General features: G+C 52.6%; 1 protein-coding gene across 1 annotated transcript in view; it reads right to left on the bottom strand.

Annotated features, from left to right (window-relative positions):
- Positions 1–7,485: 7,485 nt before the first annotated feature.
- Positions 7,486–21,819, bottom strand: part of PAX5 (paired box 5) — a 186,165-nt gene continuing 171,831 nt past the window's right edge. Inside the window, exons 9-10 of the mRNA XM_077756170.1 lie at positions 13,690–13,776; positions 7,486–7,567 (exon numbers count right to left, since the gene is read on the bottom strand). Of these exons, the coding sequence (XP_077612296.1) occupies positions 7,491–7,567; positions 13,690–13,776 (164 nt within the window). The 3' untranslated portion in view covers positions 7,486–7,490. The remainder of the gene's footprint in view (positions 7,568–13,689; positions 13,777–21,819) is intronic.

The following is a 21,819-nucleotide window of genomic DNA, read 5'->3' as shown; positions in this document are numbered from 1 at the left end:
TCAAAGCTGTCAAAAACAAAAGCAAGTTGTACGAAGTTGTAAAAACAGACAAAATCAAATTCTTTTTCTGAACTTAAAAAATTACTTTTATTTTAGGAACCAATAAAATTATGGCAAATATTTACAAATAATTATCTCACATAAAGGTTACATAAAATCAATTCTTCACAAGTAACAGTCACTCATGAAAAGACACACAGATATTGAAACTACGCCAATCTTATTGCAAGTTTCTCCAACTAATCTAAAATAAAAGTGTTGCAGTCAACCATTTAACTTAGAATAAAACCACAAATTCCAAGTTTGACGAGAAAAAAAAGGTAAAAAATTAAACCCAAATCCCACCCCTGTTTTCTCCCAAGTCCCACCCCAAGCCCCTGCCCTCCTCCCAACAAAAGAAAAATATGTCCAACATCTTTGGCAAATTGGCACTGCTGTAATTACATTCAAATATTATTACACACAAAAGCAACACACGTCACTAAGAAAAAAAACCACCAATATTTCAAGTCAGGTTATTTTCTACTAGAAAAAAAGAATACAAAACATACACATTTTTAAGAAGCATTTTTTTTTTTCAATCTGTTGGAGACAGATCATCTCCCACTTTCAAAGGCAATTCAATTGTGGTTTTTTTTTTTTTTTACTTTTTTATGTTTTTTTTTTTTTTTTTTACAAGTAAGCGTCTATGCAGGCATCACAAACTTTGGCGGATATAGTAGATATGTATTTCTTTGATGCTGGAAGGCCAGTCCCTAAGACAAAGTCAACTGTCTCAAAGCATGAAAAGCTAAATCCATGTGTCTTCCTGGCAAAGAGTTTCATTTGCAATGTAATCTGCATTTACTTCTATAAATAGTCAACATCCAAAGGCCACTAGAGGGTGAAGAACCGGGGCAGCGTCTTCCGGCAAGAGTCAGGGCAAAACCCAAGTCAGATTTCCACCCTCCGCCCAGACTTTGAGGCCCAGCAGCCGGGGCCAAGGAGGGGTCCCTCACTGCCCACGATACCCCACTCTGGGCCGGTGGCGTGGGGCCGAAGGATGGGCTGCTGCAGGTCTGCTCACCATCTCTGGCCAAAGGCGAGGAGAGCAGGCAGGAATTGGCGTGAGGAGACTCAGCACTAACTCTGAGTTTCAAGTATGTCTGAGGTACAGGGGTGTGTGTGTGTGTGTATGTGCATGTACACACTCACATGCGCACATATGGAGGGGAAGGCCTGATCCAGAGGCTTTGAGCTTTGCAAGGCATTCCAAATAGACTCAGGACTTATTTATTTTTAGCTTTATAGCAATTAATTGGCTATTGATTGGTTGGAATGTTCAACTCTCCATTTCCTCAAATACAATAAAATAGTTTCATTAAAATGTATTCATGCTTGAAAATAAGGGAGCCATTAAATGGTTTCCTTTCTGTTCCACTCCAAGGGAAATGCACCGTTTGTAAATCAAAAATCCATCATCCAAAATCACTTGTTCTTAATGGTGCTTTTAGAGAAGATGAGAGACATGGCCTTAAGCATGGTGGTTTTGGGGATAAGGGTGGCCCGGTGGCCATAGTTGCAGGATTGGGTGGGCCCGGGGTTGGGACGGGTAAGGCTCAACTTGGCCTCCTCTAGCCAGGCCTTAGAGTCAGGGAAGGGGGCCCAGAACTCCCAGTCTCCCCCTTCCCCTGCTATTTCACACACTTCCTTCCCCGTGCCATGCTCAGAGCTGTCTAAATCTGAAAGGTGGGATTTCTGCCCACAGGCCAAATACACTACCTGAGACTGACTCCATTTTAGAATTCATTAAGATTTCCTCACTAACTAGATGAACAGCTGCATTTTCTCCTTGTGCCACTCAGGGCCCAAGGTCTGGGAAGAGGAATATCTAGACTTACTGCACGGTGGTTATGTTTACCCCCAACTTGAGATGGGCTAAATGCCACCCCTGGGAACACATGGACTGAAACTTTAGACTGGCAGGGACATGATCCTGAGGTCTCCTTTGATCCTGGGGCGGGGGTGGTCCAGGAAGGGGACCCCAGTGTTGAGAAATTACAGCGAGTGAAAGAAAGTCTGGTGCCTGCCTGCTCCTGGCAAGCAGCCCACGGCGGAGATACTGCAGACCCCTCAGGAGGGCGGGCAAGCTAGGGACGCGCTTCAGTCCTCCACAGCAGCCCCTGGGGACCCGGCCACCACTCTGGAGGTGCAGCCTTGAACTGACAGTGGGGAAGTGCAGATCAACACCTTGCCTCCGCCATGAATATGCAAGAGGGAATCCTGAGGTAAGGGGACATCAGGGGACAAGGGGCTGAAGGGGCTGCTGGGAGGTGGGGCAGGCTGCAGGCTAGGAGTCATGGCCTGACTGTCCAATTTTCCAATAATGTGTTTTGTTACCTTTTATGAAATGCTCTTGCCTTGGACCTCTCCGAGGCCAAAAGAAGTAAAGGAATAAATTCTCCAGGAGCACCGACGTGCGTGCCTGGAAACCATCAGAGGCAGGCTCCTCGATGGGTGACAAGGCCAATGCTGTAGAGCCAGCTTCTTAGCGGGGCCACCGAGGAGCTGGTCTAGCTGAGCGCTATGGGATCCACCCACGCCGGCCTGGGCCTGGCCTATCCAGGGGCCTGGATTTTTCTCTACCCTCGGGGCAGCTGTGTCTCAGACATATCTTGTTTCTAGGTATTTGTCAGGAGTGCTTGGTTTGTTTTTAAGATTTGCTCCCCATAGCTCGGAGCTAAATTCTAGCTGAAATGTCATCCAGAGGGGGTGGGGGGGAGGGTAGCTGGTGCCAGAGGCTGCAAAAGGCAGGGCAATTGCTCTGGGATGTGACTTCTCATAAAGGGATTTCTCCCATCAGTGCCCTGTGGCCACCACTGGGGCTCTTCCCTGCACAGAGGAAGGGCCCCAGCAGCACTGACCTCCTCCCAAAGCCAGTCCCTCCACCCTCACCACCTCCAACTGTTCTCCCGCACCCACCTTCAAAGCCCAAATGGCCTGCAAGAACCCCGGGTAGGGAGGGAGGGGAAAGGGCTGGGGATGCCTGTTCCTGACAGTGACAGGACAAACAATGTGAACCTCATGCTCCATCTCTCTGGGCTCCCATTTCCCCCCAGATCTTCAATGAAGAGCAAGGAGGTGAGGAAGAGGGGTGCCTGGGGGCTCAGTCGGTTAAGTGTCCAACTTTGGCTCAGGTCGCATCGGGCTCTCTGCCGTCAGCACAGAGTCCACTTCAGATCCTCTGTCCCCTTCTCTCTCTGCCCCTCCCCTGCTCATTCTCTCTCAAAATAAATACATTTTAAAACAGGAGGTGAAGAAGAAAGAGGGCACTGGACAAAAATTGGGGGTCACAGGGGCACCTGGGTGATTCAGTCAGTTAAGCATCTGACTCTTGGTTTCGGCTCAGGTCATGATCTCGTGGTTCATGAGTTTGAGCCCTGCATTGGCATCTGTGCTGACACTGCCTGCTTGGGATTCTCTTTCTCTACCTCTCTCTCTGCCCCTTCCCAAATTGCTCTCTCTCTCTAATAAAGAAACATTTAAAAAATGGGGGGTCAAATCTAGTTGCCAGTGGGTCAAATTTGACCCATATTTTTTTGGCCGGAAGAGCATTGTAAAGGCTTCCACATTTGAATGCCATTGGATGGCGCAAGCAACCTGGCTGTCTCAAGTCCAGCACCCATGCTGCCTCGTGCCTGCCTGAGGGGCAAGATTACTCCACCTGCCAGACCCGGAAAGTAGCAGCTTGGGGCCCATGAGATTGTGGTCTGTGTTTCCCAGGCCTGTGAGTACCCTAATGGGGACTCCTGCATACTGTCACAGCCAGGGCCACAGTCTGAAGCACAGTGGGAAGGATAAAGAAAAGAGTGAGGGACATCTCATGACAGACATCTCATGGCACTGGAAACTTAGACCCTGGGGGTCAGATCTGGGCTCACGTCCAGGCCCTGCCACAGCTGATGGTACAGTCTTGGACAAGATCTGATCCCCTCGGAGTCTTGGGACACAGCAGGGAAGAAGTCTGGATGAAACCTCAGAAGCAATGATGTGAATGAATCTGGGCAAAGACTTTGCAGGTCTTGGTGTTAATGGGAACTAAGTTAGACCAGCCAAGCTACCAACCTGCAGGCCCTTCGGTCAGGCCAGCCTCTGGGTCCCTGCTCTTTCTTTCCTCATTGTGGGTCTAGGGGGTTCTAAGGGATTGAAGGGTGTGTCTAAGCCGTAGGCTCCCATGACAGGAGCACAATTCTGTGGAGACCGAGTGGGGCCCGGAGCTCTGAGAATTCACTTCACCTCTGTCTTGCCACGCAAGCCCCAAATCTGTTTTCCCATTTGTAAAATGGGCATTGTGATCTTTACCCCAGAGAACGGTCAAGGATTGCAAAGCACCATTCAATGTCAGTTACGAAAGGGCTAACCCTAACTAAGGCGCCTTGGGAAAGGGATGTTGGATTTGATAGGTCATCAAAGTTTTCAAGGCTGGAGCTAGACTAATGGTATGAAACTTTTCCCTAAAATTCACAAGGTCCTTTTCCAAAAGTCAGAGCTGGAACATAGGGCTGAATGTCCCTAGGCCTCCAGCCATAATGCTGGTGAAAGCCCTGGCCTTGTGTTTTCCACTCAGAATTCTCTGGCATTTACTCAACGGCTTGTGTCCTTTGGAACCTTTCTCTCCAAGCTCCAGGCAGCTCAGCCAGCATGGGAACCCCGAGCCGGAGAGAGCAGGTACGTGTGTGAGAACACGCATGTGCATCCATATGCTCTTGTGCTTCTGCCTGGTAGCTCCAGGAATCAAGTGCTTGTCTAATAAATACAAATGCAATCTGAAGACCAGCAGAGCCTCAGAGAGGAAAGGCATGGAGGGAGTTCATCACAGGGCAGGGAGAAGGAACAGGATGGGGCCAGGCGGGCTTTGCTGAGGAAGGACAGTGTGCACTTCAGGCAGTTGGTTCAGGGAAGACTGACCTCCCAACAGCCTGAGAGCACAAGGAGGGATGAGGATCAAAAGGCCTGACCCCATCACTTCCTGCAGAAGGGAGGGAGGGAGGGAAGGAGGAAAGGAGAGGCCAGCTAACATACCTTCTCCTACCTTGCTTGGCAGGTGGAGGCTGGAGCCGGTTTATCCTGTTTTCAGAGGTGGGCTCTGCCCCCAGCTGCCTCCCTTCTTTGCCCAGCAGGTTGCAAAGTGGTGGGTGTGCCTGCAGTGAGCTCACTGTCCTCACTTCTTCCCTGGGTGACTGGGCTCCCTCAGCAGTGCGGGCACTCCAGGACCCTCCATCTGTGGCAGTGGACCCAGAACAACCTCCCACTGCCCTTACTCAACTGCCCTCCCCAGGGATGGGAGGGTCGCCTTGTTCCAGGGGTCAGGGGGCTGAATGCCAGCTTCACATCTGCCAATCACTGCTTGGGGACTCCACCTTGTTGAGCCTCAGTTTCCTCTTCTGTCCTACCACCTCGTAGGATGTTGGGGGAAAAACACTTGGTAGTGGCCAGAGGAGGTCTGTTCTATCTTCCTGCATGGCCCTGGGCTTCCCCAAACTGGGCCTCAGTTTCCCCTGAGGGGAGCTGGACTAGGTCTTCTCCAAGGCTGACTCCCACGCCTCTGGGTGTTCCCGTTTCCCATTTGGTCCAAACATTAGCAGGACTCAGGTGCCCACCCCATATGCTTGCTCAGAAGTAGAATACCTGCCCCGGATGACTGTTACAGCCCCAGCATCCTGGGAAAGAGGAAGGCAGGGAGAGCTGTAGGATGACCCTGCAGGTGACCCTGCTTACCAAGGCAGCTGAGGCTCAGAGAGGTGAACATATTGTCTGAAATCCCATAGCAAGGAAGAGGTTTGACCAGGACAAGACCTCTCAGGCCCAGTAATGTCAAGTGCAGGCTCTCTCTGCCCCAGCTCTTTGCCAGCTTGGTGACATGCAAACACTGGGGACACTGTCACATGAGATGGCAACATCCATTGTTCTCATTGTAATTCAGCCCAGATTTGGATAGTGCCTCCATCTTGCTGTTCTGAGTTGGCAAAAGAGACTATTCAAGGAATTGAAGCCCTGGGCAAAGAGATGGTGGCCCCTGGTATCCCTATCTCAAAACCACTCCCAGTTCACACACCAGTTCCTCACAGCCTGTCCTTATCTTCCCAGAAGGCCTTCCTCTGTCTCTTGCATCCTCCCAGGTGAGTTTTTCTGATCTCACCAGCCTATGGTGAGTTCTCCAAGCCTCCCCACCCCCAGGCCCCTGGGGCCATTGGCCATGGCTCTGACCATCACAACCCCTTGCATCAACAGGTACATACCCACTGTGCAAGGTTAGGCATCTGCTCCCACCCCACAACCTCTATTCCCAGCTGCGTACTAGGCTCCACGAGGATGGGGAGGGGCTGATCAGGAAATTCTGGCTGACTGCTGTAGGTGTTTGTGGCCCTCAGTGCAGGAAAATCCTTTTTGTTCATCATTGTCTACATGGCAGGGACAGGCTTGCCCAGAATCCACTCTGGCATCCTGCAGGGTGGGAGAAATGTCCACGGTGCGTGTCCAGTGTGATATGCGCCTGGGCATTCTTCAGAAAACACAACCCAGTTCAGTTCAGTGGTTCCAGGGGCTTGGGGTTCCCGCCTTGGACTATGGCCTCCTGGGTCCTGTCCAGCCCTAGCATTCAAAGTCCACAATGCAGTCAGCACCTTGGATAGCATCTTACTTTAGCGTAGTAGCTGAAGACTCTCCCACACAGTTCTCTTTGAGTCCTTTGATATGGAAAAGAGCTGCTCACTCTGCATTGGGCCCAAGGAAATGGAGTCAGGAAACCAGGGCATCTCTCCGGAGTGTGTTTCTCCTGAGGAGGGATCTCAGGGGGGAAGCTTGAAGCGTAACTAGCCCAATGAGACTCCGAGTCCAGACATTAAAGAAGTAGCAATGAGCAGGAGGCTGGGCCCTGAGGTGGACATCCTTAGTCTCAAGGGCAACTCCAAGCCCACCTGTGGGGTGCAGCCAGGACAGAGGGGATGCTCGGCACACAGGTCTGAGATTTCCTGTGACACATCGGGAGTACTGGATGCGTAATGGGTGGGCTGTCTACTCGGCTGGACCCTCAGGCCCACAAAAAAGCAAGAAGGTATTTACATGGGTGCTGTGGAAGCGACAAAAGCAAGCTCTCCTTCCCAGGCCTGGGGCAGGAAGACAGGTGGATGGTCAGACAGCTGGGGACTGGCAGGCTAGGTTGAGGCTACAGTTGTCTGAAGACTAGTCCGTTGGTTTGCAGAGACCCAGTTGCCGTTGGGAGAAGCTCACTGATTGACTCTTAGAAACGGACACATGTCTACAAGTCCAACAGCCTTACCATCGAACCCCAGGGTCCCTGGCAGGAAAAGGTTGGGAGGGAGTTTCAGGTGAGTGGGGGTTGCTGGGGGATGGTCTCGTTGGGCCCCTCTGGCCGTCTTCAGAGGGGCTGAGAGGCTATCGCCCTCAGTGATATGTGTTATAAGTGCTTGGCGCCTGCCTGGCTCCGAGGGTCAGTGACGGTCATAGGCAGTGGCAGCCGCAGGCGGGGCAGCCCCTCGGGCAGCAGCGCTGTAATAGTATGGGGAGCCTGTGAAAGATAGAAGAGAGCACAGAGTTCGAGGGTGACCTTGTGCCCACAACCCCATTCCTGGGGTCCCCTTTCCACTAGTGTCCCCCACATCCACTCTTTCCTCCCTCCCAGCCAGTCCAGGCCACCAAGATCTCTGTCCCAGTCTGTTCTCCAAATTGCAAACCTAACCAGGGTTGCTTCCTGCTCACAAAATTTCAAGACCTCCTTACCGCTTAGAGCTGGAGTGGGCAGACTGGGGCCCTCAGGTCAAATCCTCCCTGCCCATTGTTTATTGGAGTAAACAATGTTTATGGGAGTTCAGCCTTGCCCCTCTGTTTCTGTGTTGTCTGTGGATGTTTTCATGCTATCACAGAAAAGCTGGATATCGCAACTGAGACCACACAGCCTGCAAAGCCTACACTACTTACCATCCAGCCCCTGAATGGACGAGTTTGCCAACTTCTGACCTAGACGCTGAAAAGTCATCACTTCTTAGTCTGCCCTGTGGCTACGTTGTGACCTCGCTCTGCTGACCTCTCTGGATTTACCTCCCACAACTACTGCTTCCCACTCCACACTGCTCACACATCACCTCCAATGAACTCAGACTCTGTAGACGTCTCACACAGACCCTAATGCTACTAGTAACTACCACGGCTGAGCGCTTCTTTGGCCCCACACTGCGGTGTCCTTCACATGTGTTGTCTCACTTCAACCTACTGGGCAGGTGAGCTAGCCCATTTTATCATACTCTCATGCCTCTGTGCCTTTTCCCCATGCTCTGCTTCCTGAAGCCCCTTGCCCTGAGCTCACACTCCTCTGCAGCCCGGACCCTGTGCTCCGATCACCTCTTCAACTGCTTCTTCCTCTGCCCATGGACGGAGAGCCCCACAAAGGCAGGGGCTGGGCTCTGCTCCTCTTGGTGTCTTTCTTTAGTCCCCAGCATGTAGCCTGGCATGTGGTGTGTGCTCACAGCCAGGTCTGTCGAGTCAGTGAACAACAGCACTGAGTAAACAAATAATAGTGACGACCCCTGCCCAGTCGTTCATTTGTTTTCTGGCTCTATTGCAGCAAGGGGCAATAATGCACAAATGTCACACCCAGACCAATGTTCAGAGTTGGGAGGGGAATTAGAGCTCTGAGAGAAGAGCTCTGGGAAACGCAGGATTATTCTGGCAGGGTCAGGCTTCCTGGAGGATGTGGGTTGGACTGGGTCTGGAGGGCAGGAAGATATGGACATGGGGAGACTGAGGTATGTGAGTACACGGGAGAAGGGCCAGATGCGCATGCCTGTGACCTCCAGACAGGGCCAGTGTGGGGGCCAAGCTGGATTCCTCCCACATGCTTTGGATGAGGCCTCCAGGAGGCCTATTCTGTGCCCTAACTCCTCCCCAGGGATGAAAGGGTCTGAGGAGCTCACGGAGACCAGCAGACTCTCAGAGCCACAAAGGTTCGAGATGCTAGGCTGCTGCCTCCTTCTACAGGTGAGGAAACTAGGCTCAACAAAACCATGTGCCCAACACCACAGGGCCTCTCAGTGTCATGGCCTGGCCTGGATTCAGGACACTTTCCACCACAGTGCAGTTCATGGCCTGTACAGTGCTGGAGGGCTGTGTCTATCCAAGTGGGGCCCTGGTAGCCATCAGAGATCAATGCATCTCTGGGGGTGGGAATAAGGAGCTTCTTAGTTCCCTCGGGGAGCAGATCCATATTAATTCTGAAATCTCAGCCAAATCCAAACCAATCCTGGCAATTCTCTCAGATACCATAACTGAGCATCACGCCTGGAGGTGGCCAGTCAGGCTCTATCACTCTTGGCTGAGTGACCTTGAACAACTGGCTTTACTCCCTTGAGTCTCAGTTTTCTCATCTGTAGAAGGGGGTCACAATGGGGCTATACGAGGGTACCATGAGATAAGGATGTTTCTAGGCCCTTTCCATTAACTCTTTCAATCTCCAAAACCATTCCATCAGGTAGGAGCTAGTATTGTCCCCATGTAGCAAATGAGGAAACGGAGGCACAGAGAAAGTAAGTAGCTTCCCTAAGATCACACAGGTAGTATGTAATCAAGAGGGCAAGACGGGGTAGGGAGGCACTTTGGCATGTGCTACGGGCCCTCCAAACCCAGTCCCAATTAGCAGATATGCTGCTTCCTTCCTGTGCCCCCCTGGGAGGCAATATGGCTTAGGCAGCAATGACAACACAGGAGGAGCAGGCTGTGCCTTGCCGTGTTGTTCCAGGGGCAAGGACACCGATCCCGTGCCTATGTATTCCCAGAGGGGGGTTTCCTGATGCCTTCTCTGTGACCTTCCAGTTGGAGCCCTGACTCAGAGACACCTGTCAGCCGGCCTCCTCTGCTCTCTCTTCTGCGATGGGGACAGCATTAGGACAGTCACCCACAGAGCATCTGCAGTGCCAGCCCTGCCTCCTGCCTGAGGCCCAAGCGAGAGGAGTGTGTGTGTGTGTGCGCGCGCGTGTGCATGTATGTGTGCGCATGCCTATGGTGGGGGCATCCCCGCACACCTGGGTGTGGCACAGGAGCTGTCCTCACACATGGGCCTCGAGGGACAGGAAATGGAAGTAAGGCTGCTTGGAGGACCCTGGCTCAGTCCTCCAAGCTCCCCACTGGCCACCTCTCACTCCCGGCTCTGACTCACCCCCTTCCTGAAGCCTACTCTCTTGGCTAGCCCATCAGGCAAAATCAAAACTGGTTGCATATACCATGAGAAATGAAAACCTCACCTTACAAAGCACTCTCTCTGGTGCCCATTAGACCTCCATCCAGAAGAAATGTGTCCTTTCCTTCTGTCATTTTTCCTAATTCTCATTATCGTCAATGTACTTCTCGACACAATCATTCCAGGCTCCCGCTCACTCCCTCATCCCCTCAGAGGGCCACAGGCACGCCCCATTCTGATCCTAACTGGCCACTGCTCTTCCCCTCGGTCTGCCTCTGTGCCCTCCCGGCCGGATCTGCGGCCCTGCCTGGGCCTCGTGTGGGTGGCCTACAGGCAGTCCCTGCAGAGGGGGCTCAGTGGGGAGGGAAGTTCTCCCGCGAAGTCTTCGTTAGGTGGCCTTGCCCCTTCTCAGTTTGGTGGCATTTCTATGAAGGGGGTGTCAAGCAGGCTGGCGAGGTGTGGGCAGTGTGGGCATGGGTGTGAGCACATGTGCGTGTGTGTGTGGAGGGTCTCACCCGTCTCCACAGCTCCCACTGATCTAGCGGGAGCACCACGGAGCCTCAGAGATTTCCACACCGTTGGTGCCCTCCCAAGTCAGTCTACCTCTCTGGTCCAGTGGGATTCTTTCAGCTAGAGCCCTGAAGACACTCTGGGTAAAGGGCAATCGGTTGATGTGAGTGAGCCTGGAACTCATTTGCGAGACTATGGTAGAAGGAGCCTCGAAGCTCACCCATCTTTGGGAAAGTGGGGTCACTGCTCATTCAGGGCTGTGGGCCTCAAGAGAACATCACCTCGGCTCCTTGCTTGAAGGAAGCTGCCACTGGCAATTACCCTCATTTTACACCTGAGGCAGCTGAGGCCCAGATTGGCTGTGATTCCCCAGGTTATAGGCTTGGACGGTGCAGGGGCCACCTCTCAAACCTGTAACTGCCCAACATTGTTCACACTTTTCCTGTATTTGCAGGGTTTCCTGTGGTGTGAGGCCCGCCTCTTTGAGCTAGAAGTCAGAACTCGTTCCCCCAGCTCCGCCTGTTGCGAGGACACAGGTATGTCACCTAGACTCTGCCACTTAGACTCCCTTGCAAATGGCTTCGATTGGGAAGGGAGCAGCGCGAGGAGGCGAGGAGGCTGAGTGGCTTGGCCTGCTAGCATGGTCCGGCAGCCTGGCTAGTGCAGCAGCATAAAGCACAGAGCCAACTGGTGGCAGCAGGAGGCTAGAGCGGCCCGTTGCTGTGTGGCTGGGTGCTGTTCCTGGCCGTGTGTCCCACACCCTTGTCTCCTCCTGGAGATCCTGGAAGCCCACAATATCCCTCAAAAAATTGGTTTTCTGCCTAAACCAGCCAGAGTGGACTCTTGTTTGCAACGGAAAGTCTGACAGGTACATACAGAATAACCTGGCTTTCAAAAATTGACCACAGCTATTTGCATCACATACAGAGTCTGTATTTAGGACCCTCAAAGCTTCCTATGGAGGGATGAGGCTGAAGTACTGTTCAGATTGGTCAGGGAGAATGAGAGTACCACATCATACACTGGGTGTGAAAATAGGCCCTGGGGTCAGGGTAGCCTGAGTCCGAGACCTCATTCTGCCACCTGCATGCTGTGTGACCTCAGGTAAGTTAATTAACCTTTCTGAGTCTCACTGTCTTCATCTGTATGTGATGAGAGACTAGTATGTGCTCCCTTGGACTGTTGAAATGATAAAATAAGGTAACCCACATGAAAGCATTTTTGCCCAGTGGCCACACAATCAGCAGGTACTCGTTTAGATGGACCGAGTTTTGTTCCTTCTTCCTTCTCTCCATACTGGTTCCGGTCCCTCTGAAGGCACTAAGCACTTCCTGCACAGACACACTTGCCTGAGGCTCCCTCACCACCAGCCTGGGAGCTCCCTGGGACAGAGTCCGCTTCCTTTCCATACCAGAGACACAGCCCACGCCTAATAACTGGGGACGTGAACTGGATTTCATGCAAGCTTGAGCAGCTAAGGCCTCAGAGGCAGTCTAGTCCCACCCTTCCCTTGCCATCCTCTTGGACCCCAGACCCATCCCTCTGGCCCTACTGCTGCTAAAATTCTGGTTCAGGGAGACCATGGTCAGCCCTGCCTCGTAAGACTGAGAGCTGGGTCTGAGGCTGAGACCGGGGCCTCTCAGGGTGGTTGTTTAAGGAAAAGCATCTGGTAAGTGGAGACATGGTTCAATACTTAGAATTAATTTTTACGCAAACCAAAAAAGAAGTCTCAGACATTGGTCCCCAGATCAGCCCCTCTGGGAGGCCATAAAAAAGACCCTAGTCTTCTATAAATGAAATCTCCAGACATGGGGACCTGGGTACTAACTGGCACGCTTTTTTACTGTACCCACAAGTTTTGCATGATGCACCAAAGTGCTGTGGGCAGTCTGAGGCCTCAGCGCATAGAAGGGTGGTCTATATGTCTATGGCACATGTCTGTCCTAATTGCCTAATCACGTTTGTGACTTCATGGCGTCCTTCCGTCACAGACCCATGTCCTGGCAGTTTGAGCCTGAAGGTACCAAGTTCTTGCTTTTATGATGAAGTCTGTTCCCAAATCCTAAAATAATAATAATAGGTTCTGACTTAAGCAGGCCTTGGTAAGCTGGACAGACAACCTGGATGGCCTCTGAGGCTCTTTGGGGCAGGATGTGTGTTGTCACCTGCAGGCTCATTGGCTAGCTCTGCCCCCACGTGGTGAGTGACCTCTGTCAGCCCTGGGCTCTGGCTTAATGCTCCAGAAACTTGAGCTCTCATTATCACTCACCAGCTGGTTTCATGTAAGTTCATTTCAACAAAACAAAAGGCTCCCCTTGGCTTTTTTTGAGGGCTGAGTTAGCCCTGCTTGGTCTTTGGAGTGGCCCAAATATCCTTGATGATGTATACAGATCAGGCTGGCCCCAGCAATGGATGATCTGGGTGCCAGCTGAGCTCAGAATGGCATGACTTGGAAGGCCTTCAGCCACAGGGTGATCAGTTTCCAAATGGAGCTGGCTATGCTGATGTCCGTGGCAGACATCACTAATCAATCACTAAGCCTCAGAGTCCTTATCAAGACGGTAGCCACCACCAATCAATCCAAGTTGGCCTCCTTGCTGCCTCTTACTTAGAAATTTCTCACTGGAATATTCAATGATTCTTAAGAAAGATATTACTTCTGGGCAGTCAGGCAGGTTTTCTACATTCCTCTCATTCTTTCAATGCCCTTTTTCCTCTGTTTCCCATCTTAGCCACTTTCCCTTATCCACCAACACACCTGGTGGAGGGATAAGGGTGCGTGGTGGGCTGCAGTGTGTTCACTGTCTGCAGCTCCCATCACAGCTCGCAGACTGCTGCCTGCCCCCACTCGGGGACCAGAACTCAGGCTGTCAAGGACCTTGGCCCAAAGAAGGGTCCTAATGGGGCAGCTGATGCCCCAGGGGCCCCACAGGGCCTCTGCCAGTACTCACCGAGCAGCCCCGGGTTGGGGAACCTCCAGGAGTCGTTGTACGAGGGATACTGAGGGTGGCTGTAGGGGCTCCCGGAAAACTCGCTCCCTGCATGTGGTGGGTGGGGAGAGAAACGGGAACCAAATGTCAAATCAGGTTCAGAAAATGCCAGTGGCATTTGCCTCTTACAAACAGCAGGTATTTCTTGTAACCAATGAAGGCACATCTGGACCACATCCTGGCTCCGTGGGCAGTTATCATCGGTATCGTCTATATTTCCTCCTACATTTTTCTCAGGACGGGCGTGAATACCGGCCTCTAACATGTGTACCATGAAACTACCATGAGCCAGGTGTTCCCTGGGGTTACTGGACCATTTTACAGGTAAAGGGCTATTGCTTAGGGTCTCTCACAAAATGACCTTGACCCAAGTTCAAAGCTCCAGGCTGCCTGGTTCTCAGCCCTGACTGAGGCACTCCAGGACCCCAGCGTGGGTTCGATTTCACTTGCCATGTGTTTCCTGAGTGTCTCTAGACGGAGAAGCCAAAGGTGACCTCAACTGTAGTCTGGGCATCTGTGTGGTAAATCTAGACGCGGCTGCTCCTGGGGCCTCGGACTCACGGGAAGGGTGAGACACAAGCTCAGACCCGAAGCCAGGAGAAGGCAGATGGCACTTTCCTGAGTTGAAGGGACAGCCCAATGGCTGGGAGCACAGTGGGAGGCATGTGTTGGGGCCTTCCAGGCATTGGGGAAGAGGCAGCTGTTAGCTGCTGTGTGTGCTCAAGCAGGAACTACACGCTGGGCCCGGGCACTGGGGAAAGGGCACAGTGGGCCGTAAGGACGGCTTACTCCTAGGCGGCTGCTCACAGGGCAGTGATTCTTGCCTCCAGCCCTTCCCTGTGCTCTTTCTTCAGCCCCAGGAGAGTCTGTTTAGCACCAGCAGTCATAGGAAGGACCTCAAAATCCCTGCCCTCAGACCTTGCCGCCCTGGCTCTGTAGCAGGAAGGGCCCTGCCCAGCTCCTCCCTGTGGCTGGGACTCCAGAGGGCCTGGTCTGGGCCTGACACATAGCACAGACCTCAAGGCCTGGCCCAGGATCTGTAGGTAGCTGGCTGTTGACTGGCTTTGTAAGCCACTGGTTACAGAGCACACGGACCCCTCCCGGGCAGCAGTGACGGGAGTTATACAGCCTCATGCGATCGCCCTGGGCCCAAACATGCCTCTATGCAGGGAGTCTTCTCAAGGACGCCAAGGGGTCAAAGGGCAGGGGCCTCCAGAAGGACCAACCAGAAGTCAGGACCTGGAGCACTGCTCCTTCCCCAGCAGCCCGGCCCAGACGTAGGGTCCCCGGGGCTCCACCAGGTCAGACAGAACAATAAAGGCGGCCTGAGGGACCAGCCACTCCCACCCCGTGGGCCCAGCTAGCCCCCTCCCCATTTCTACAGGCAACCACGGCAGCGCGTGCGACACACACACACACACACACACACACACACACACACGTGCTCCTCCTCAGGCCTCTCTGGGGGCCACTCCCAGCCTGACAGGCTGAGCCTTCCAATTCTCTGTTTTTTATGCCTCAGTGGTCAGCGTGTCAGGTTCCGGCGTAGGGAGGGAGAGCATGGTGACAGTGCTGGGCCGCAGCAACCCAGCCTCCGCATATCCATCAGTGCCTCTTCCTTCTCCTAGGGGGCAGGGTGGGGGATCAGAGAGACCCGAGCAGCCTGGAGAAGGGGGACAGCCACCCTCCCCTCAGGGCTGCAGGCTGCCCCATCAGAGGCACTTCCTGACAGCGTAGCGCCTGGGTCCAGGGCACCGGTCTATGCCAGCAAAGGCTGTCTCTGTTTCTCCATCGAGCAGCATCATGCCTGTCTGCCAGGCTCAGCTCCAAGGCCACCTCTTCCGGGAAGCCTCCTTGATCTCCAGCCCCCAGAAGTGCAGGTCGTGGGTCCATTCAGCTGGAATTAACTGCGTCTGTGTTATCTGCCCTGCACCCTTCTCTACTCCCACCGTGTCCCCAATTGGCTCTCTGATACCTCTTTCCCTGGGAAGCTCCCTCTTCAGGTGCGCTGTTTCCCACAGCATCCTACAGCACCTACACAGGAGTCTCCTGTGATGTGGAAGTGTCTGCCCTGCAGGTGTGGGTGTGGCTCCTCGCTACACCTGTGTGCTGCCTCCCCCCAGGGTCCCCACGTGATGCCCCAGCCACAGCAGACAGGCATCAGCGCCAACTCGCCGGCCTCTGCGTGTAACACAGCAGTCTTGCCCGTGTGTCTGCACGGCTCTCTCCGTCACCTCCTTCTAGGCTCTGCTTCAATTTCATCTCCAGACCACTGAATTTGAAATGGAAACTCCTTCCACCTGATCCTTCTTTCCTGCTTTATTATTTTTTTTCCATAGAACTGATCACAATCCAACACATCTTGTTTGTGCTTATCTTGTTAATTCTGCCTCCTCCAGTACGAGGTAAGCTCCATGGGGGCAGGAGTTTTGTCTGTCAAGTTCATGTCTCTATCCCAATGTCTAGAACAGGGCCTGCCATCTAGCAGGCACTGGAAACTATTTGGTTTTCTTTTTTACTGTTTATTTATTTTTTAGAGAGAGAGAGTGCAAGCAGGGGAGGGGCAGAGAGAGAGGGAGATACAGAATATGAAGCACAGCGCCCGAGGCAGGACTTGAGCTCACAAACCGCGAGATCATGACCTGGGCTGAAGTCAGACGCTTAACCAACTGAGCCACCCAGGTGCCCCTGAAAACGCTTGTTGAATGAATGAATAGATACTCCTCGGTCAACTACGGACACAGATGGTGGCTCCCATCTGTTATTAGTATGGATAGCCAGGGCTGTACTGAGCACTCGCCGCATGCCAGATTCAAATCAGTTTATCTGATCCATTGTCAGTTTCCACTCACCACACCATCCTGCTCTTCAGTGGAAGATGTGAACCCCCAGGGACCCCTGCTGGTATGCTGAGTTGGGGCACGGTGGGCGTCCTGGGCAAGCCCTGCTCTGTGAGATGCCCTGGCACAGTGAACATTCTGGGTGAGGGGAGCTGACCATCTTGGGGCATGAGGCTGGGCTGCAGGCGTGCTCCAGCTACCTGCTGGACACTCTGGGATGCTGTCTGAAGTGCCACTCAGAAAGCTGGTGTAGGGAGCCCTCACCCCATGAGAAGTTGGGAGGCCAGGTCCTCAACCACCAGGGGAGCTGCCTGTCTATAAACCTGGCCTAGCCTGGCCCCAAAGATGGCTGGGAAGCCGCCCACTGCCTAGGTTCAAGTCTGCACGTTCCCATGGAACCCTCAGGTCCATTTGGCACAGAGGCTGGGAGCAAGAGTTCTAGAGCCAAGCTGCCTGGGTTTAAATCCTGAGTCTGCCTCTTCTTAACTCTGTGGTCTTCGGCAGGTCATTCAGCCTCTTCATGCCTCCATATCCCCCTCAGTAAAGTAGGAGCAACTAATGGACGCCCCTGCATTTGGTCATTGTAAAGACTGAATGAGCGATACACAGAGTGCCTGGCACACAGCAAAGGCTCAGCAGATGTCGGCCATGAGGACCATGACCCGACACTGGCCACCAGTGTCTCCCTGGCACCCAGAATCTCACTGAACCCTCCTGACGATCCTGTGAAGCTCACAAGGTAGGTGCACTTGTCTGCATTTTATATGTGAGGAGATGGAGCCGCAGAAGGTGGGAGGATTCTAAGGCTGGCATCCTGCCTTCCAGCCCAGGACCCTCTGCCTGTGTGACCCTGCTCTCCCATCTTGGCCTCTGCCTCTCTTTTTTTTCTTTAAGGTCCTTCTTGTCAGCTGAGTTTCTTTTCTTTCTTTCTTTTTTTTTTTTAATTTTTTTAATGTTTATTTTTGAGACAGAGAGAGACAGAGCATGAGCAGGGGAGGGACAGAGAAGAGAGGGAGACACACAATCGGAAGCAGGTTCCAGGCTCTAAGCTGTCAGCACAAAGCCCAATGCGGGGCTCAAACCCATGAACCACGAGATCATGACCTGAGCCTAGTCAGACGCTTAACGAACTGAGCCACCCAGGCACCCCAGTCAGCTGAGTTTCATTCTCACATCTCAGGAGCCAGGGTGCAGGGAAGGAGGCCCTGTCTTCAGGGCCCAATGAGTCCCACCTGCTGCTGGCTTCTCCGCATCTGGAGGCTCCAACCTCCTGCTTCATTTTCCTTCTTCAATCCACCCTCCTGACACCCCAGGAGCATTCACCTTCTTGCCTTTCACACCTCACAGCAGCAGCTTAGGAGAGTGAATCTTGTCCAGCTGCGAGAAGGTCTAGGGAGAGCACGGGGGGCACCTTCTGGCATCCAAGGGGTGGCATGTGAGCCAGGATAGATACGATCTTGATGTGCAGAGGGGAGGTGGGGGCCCCCCCGGGGAACATGCAGTGGTCTGGGCTGGGTCTGGCCAAAGGGTGACCCCCACAGGGCCCCAGCAGAGGTAAGCTGCAGAGCACGCTGGGTGGGGCAAGAGAGATGTGCTTCTCCCATTAGAGCTGGGACCCGGGGAAGACTAGGGAGGGCCGGCACTGGAGGGCAGCTGGAGAAGAGGAGCCTGTGGTCAGGGAGACCAGCCAGGGGACCGCAGCCACAGTCCAAGCAAGTGGGAACAGCAACGTGGCTACAATAACCATAGGCACAAAATGATGCTCTTCGGGGCAGAAAACAGAAGGCCCCACTTCCAGCTCATCGCTAGGACCCTCCGAAGTACAGCCTGCTGGCCCAAGACCACGATCACACAGTCAACACCTTCTCAAACGGTAGCTACACTTGTGGTGAGCATAGCTGTGATGTATAAACGTGCTGAATCACTAGACTGTACACCTGAAACTAATGTAACACCATGTGTCAGCTACACTCAAATACAAAAATGAATTAAAAATAAAAATAAAAACCTTCTCTTATGACTGCCCAGCACAAAGGACAGCATGGGCCCCTTGTCTCTTTCTACTAACTCATCCATGCTTTTGTTACCTCTCAAAAATACCAACCCCTTAAATGGGGAAGCCTTTTCTTTATGTATTAATAGGAAAGTTTCTATGAGGCGGACTGGGGACCCGCTCATCTCATGCCTGGGTGGCTGTCACTCAGTGGACAGTGGGACCTCCATCTGGAAGGCACACGGCACTTGGGCCCTCCTCAGACACAGCTTCTGGCCTGTCTGCAGGTGGTCACACAGAAGCCTTTAGGAACTCTCACCAACAAAACATGGCATAATCTTCTCCATCCCGGACCTCCTGGGAGGGAGCAGTCCCAACGCGAAACCAGGACTGGAGTGAGACCATACTTGGAGTCAGCACTGATGGTTTGTGGGAGCAGAAAGTAGGGAGGGGGCAAGGGAAGGCGGGCCCACAGGTGGGCATGGGCATTCCTGTGGGAGGGCTGGGCTCTGCACTCAGCCCTCCCCTTACTCGCCGCGTGGCCTTGAGTAAGTGATCGAACCTCTCTGGGCAGAGTCTCTTCATCTTGAACACGGGCCTAAGAAAAGCACCTCCATCATAGGGTTGGTGAGAGGGAAACAAGATAATGTTACTGGAAGAACAGAACTCCCCTCTACCCATACCTGGGAGACTGAGGAAGCTGGGGAGAGAGGGAGGAGGAAGAGCCTCTGCTAAAAACTGAGAAGGCCCTAAAAGGAATTTTACAGCCTTCACTGAGTTCTTGGATATGCAAAAGAAAGCCCATACTGGATTTCGGGGTGGAGTTTAGAGACCCAAGTGCTGTGTCTAAGAAAGGACCCGCATCATGGGAGGTTCTACTATTGAGAGGGAGAAAGAGCAGATGAAGAGGGTGCATATCCCATCAGGCGTATGCAGAGGGTAGAGGGGGGAGGAACATTTAAGTGGGGGTCTAGATTCCCATTTCATTATTATTATTTTTTAAAATTTCTTGAAGTTTATTTTTGAGAGCGAGACAGAGTGCAAACAAGGGAGGGACAGAAAAGAGGAAGACACAAAATCCGAAGCAGACTCCAGGCTCTGAAAAGAGACCGACGTAGGGCTTGAACTCACCAACTGGGAGATCATGACCTGAGCGGAAGTCGGACGTTTAACTGGCTGAGCCACCCAGGTGCCCTTAGATTCCCATTTCAAATCATCCATCTTGGGGGCTGGAAGTCCTCTCCTCCCCCAACCATCTCAAATACATTTAAGCCCACCACATATCCCAACGCCTTTTACGACTAGGTTGGTGATTTCTCCCTACATGGAACTCAAAGGAGGTAGCTGAGTGCTGTGGTTTGGGGGCCAGTGGGGTTGAGATGAAGGATGTGGTCCAAAAGCAACACAGATCACAGAGCCCGAGAACTCTGTGATGTCAGGAGGCCTGAGCCATCGTGTGCAATAGTGAGCCTTCCCTGGAAATGCAGCAGAAGTCTGGGGGACGACGTAGGGCTTTTCCACGAGGCAGGGAAAAAGGGTCTGAGTCAAGCTTACTTGGTCTCAAGGTGTCAGAAGACACCAGCTGGCTGCTGTGGGCATTCTGTTCGGGGTAAAGCAGTGCGGAGGGCCAGAGAGGGCAACTGTCTGGGCAAAAGCAAGGAGGTGGGAACAGGCAGATGGGACACGATGGGACTCTGGGGCACATGGGGCAGGTTCCTCCCTCCTCAGTGGTGGCAAGAGGACCAAGGACAGAGGGTTGGCCCCTTTCGGCTCCCACCCAGGGCCACACCCACCGGGTAGGCTCCACCTTCACCCCTGCTCAGAGCTGTCTACCCTAGAGGCGATGACAAAAAATGGCCTTTGGAGTCAGACAGACCCACGGTCCAGGCCAGACTGGACATGTGAATTTACCTCTTGAGCTTCAGTTTTCTCATCTGTAAAATGGAGGGAAGGAAAATCTCTATTTCTGAAGTTCGTAGAGATCAAATGACTAAACAGTTACAGATCTTCGCAAACCCTCACGTGGGGAGGCTCCGGTGCCTCCTCACCACTGATGGTAGAGAAACCACACTCCGCTGTCCCTGCTGCCACCCCAAACCCCCTGACTGCAGCCCCAACTGCAGAAAAAGATCCCTGACACACATCAAAAGTCCTTCCAAAGCAGAATGAAGGTGAGGAATGCATGTTTTTTCCTCAAAGACTCAAAAAGGAAGCAGAGGCTTAAGAAATTTAGGATGAATGGTGGGTTTCTCCCCAAACAATGCTGTCTTCCAAATCCAGAAGAGCTAGCAGTAAAAATCAGTGGGGGAGCTAGTAGCATACATGTGTTTTCCCAGAGATTCCAGAGCCAGGAACATTGTCAGCATCAGAGATGTTTTGTTTCTCCTTTGCTACAAGCTCAGAGATGGCAAGAAAGTCGAAGTTTCCTAAAATTCTCAGAAGTGACAGGTAACCGGCTCAGTGTAGCTCTTAATTAACCCAAAACGACACCTGCCAGATGATGGGGATTTGCCGAGCTCGCCGGGGGCCGACCCCATCTGCAGATGGTGGGCTCCCACCTCTGCTCGAGACCTTGGCTGGCTGTAATTAACATACGGAAAGTCTTTCAAAGTGACTTCACGGCCAAGTTCTATTTCTGAAGGATTGAAACTGGGCTTTGAGAGAAAATCTTTGCGGAGGAGGAGGAGGAGGAAGGAAAGATTTGCAGAGGACCACGAGATTTCCCCAGCTCCTCCCTGTGGTTTTGTAGAACTGCATGACGTGTCTTGGCTTGGGGGTCAGTGGGTACTCGGTGCATTGCTGTCTATAGTCAGAGAGTGGTGACTGTAGCACCCCACACAGGCACAAACTCTCAAATAGATAGATGTATTATATAATTGTATATGCATTGTATTACTGTGTTAATGTAACATTCTTCATATACACATAACCTATATACATACATATAAACGTGAATGCAAACATGTACATATATACACCCATGTATACACGGGTGTGCATGTGTGTGCACACTGAAGTCTGGGGCTCTTTCAAAGCCTCCCTGAGTGATTCTGATCAAGCCCCTTCTCCTCACCAAACCTCAGTTTTCCCACCTGTGAAGAAAGTGTGTACAGCAGAGATTTAAATAACTGACCTCAAAGGGTTTTCAGCACCAACACTTTCCCTTTTCCTACTCTCAATGCACCCACCCCCAGAGGGGCCCTCTTGAAGGCCAAGACTTTTCAACCTCCCTCTCTCCAGAGCAAGACCTTCATGGGC

This window comes from Crocuta crocuta, unplaced genomic scaffold, assembly GCF_008692635.1.
Source record: "Crocuta crocuta isolate KB4526 unplaced genomic scaffold, BGI_CrCroc_1.0 scaffold431, whole genome shotgun sequence".
NCBI lineage: Eukaryota > Metazoa > Chordata > Mammalia > Carnivora > Hyaenidae > Crocuta > Crocuta crocuta.
Note: the sequence above shows the minus strand (reverse complement) of the source record. Positions and strands in the feature narration are given on the sequence as shown.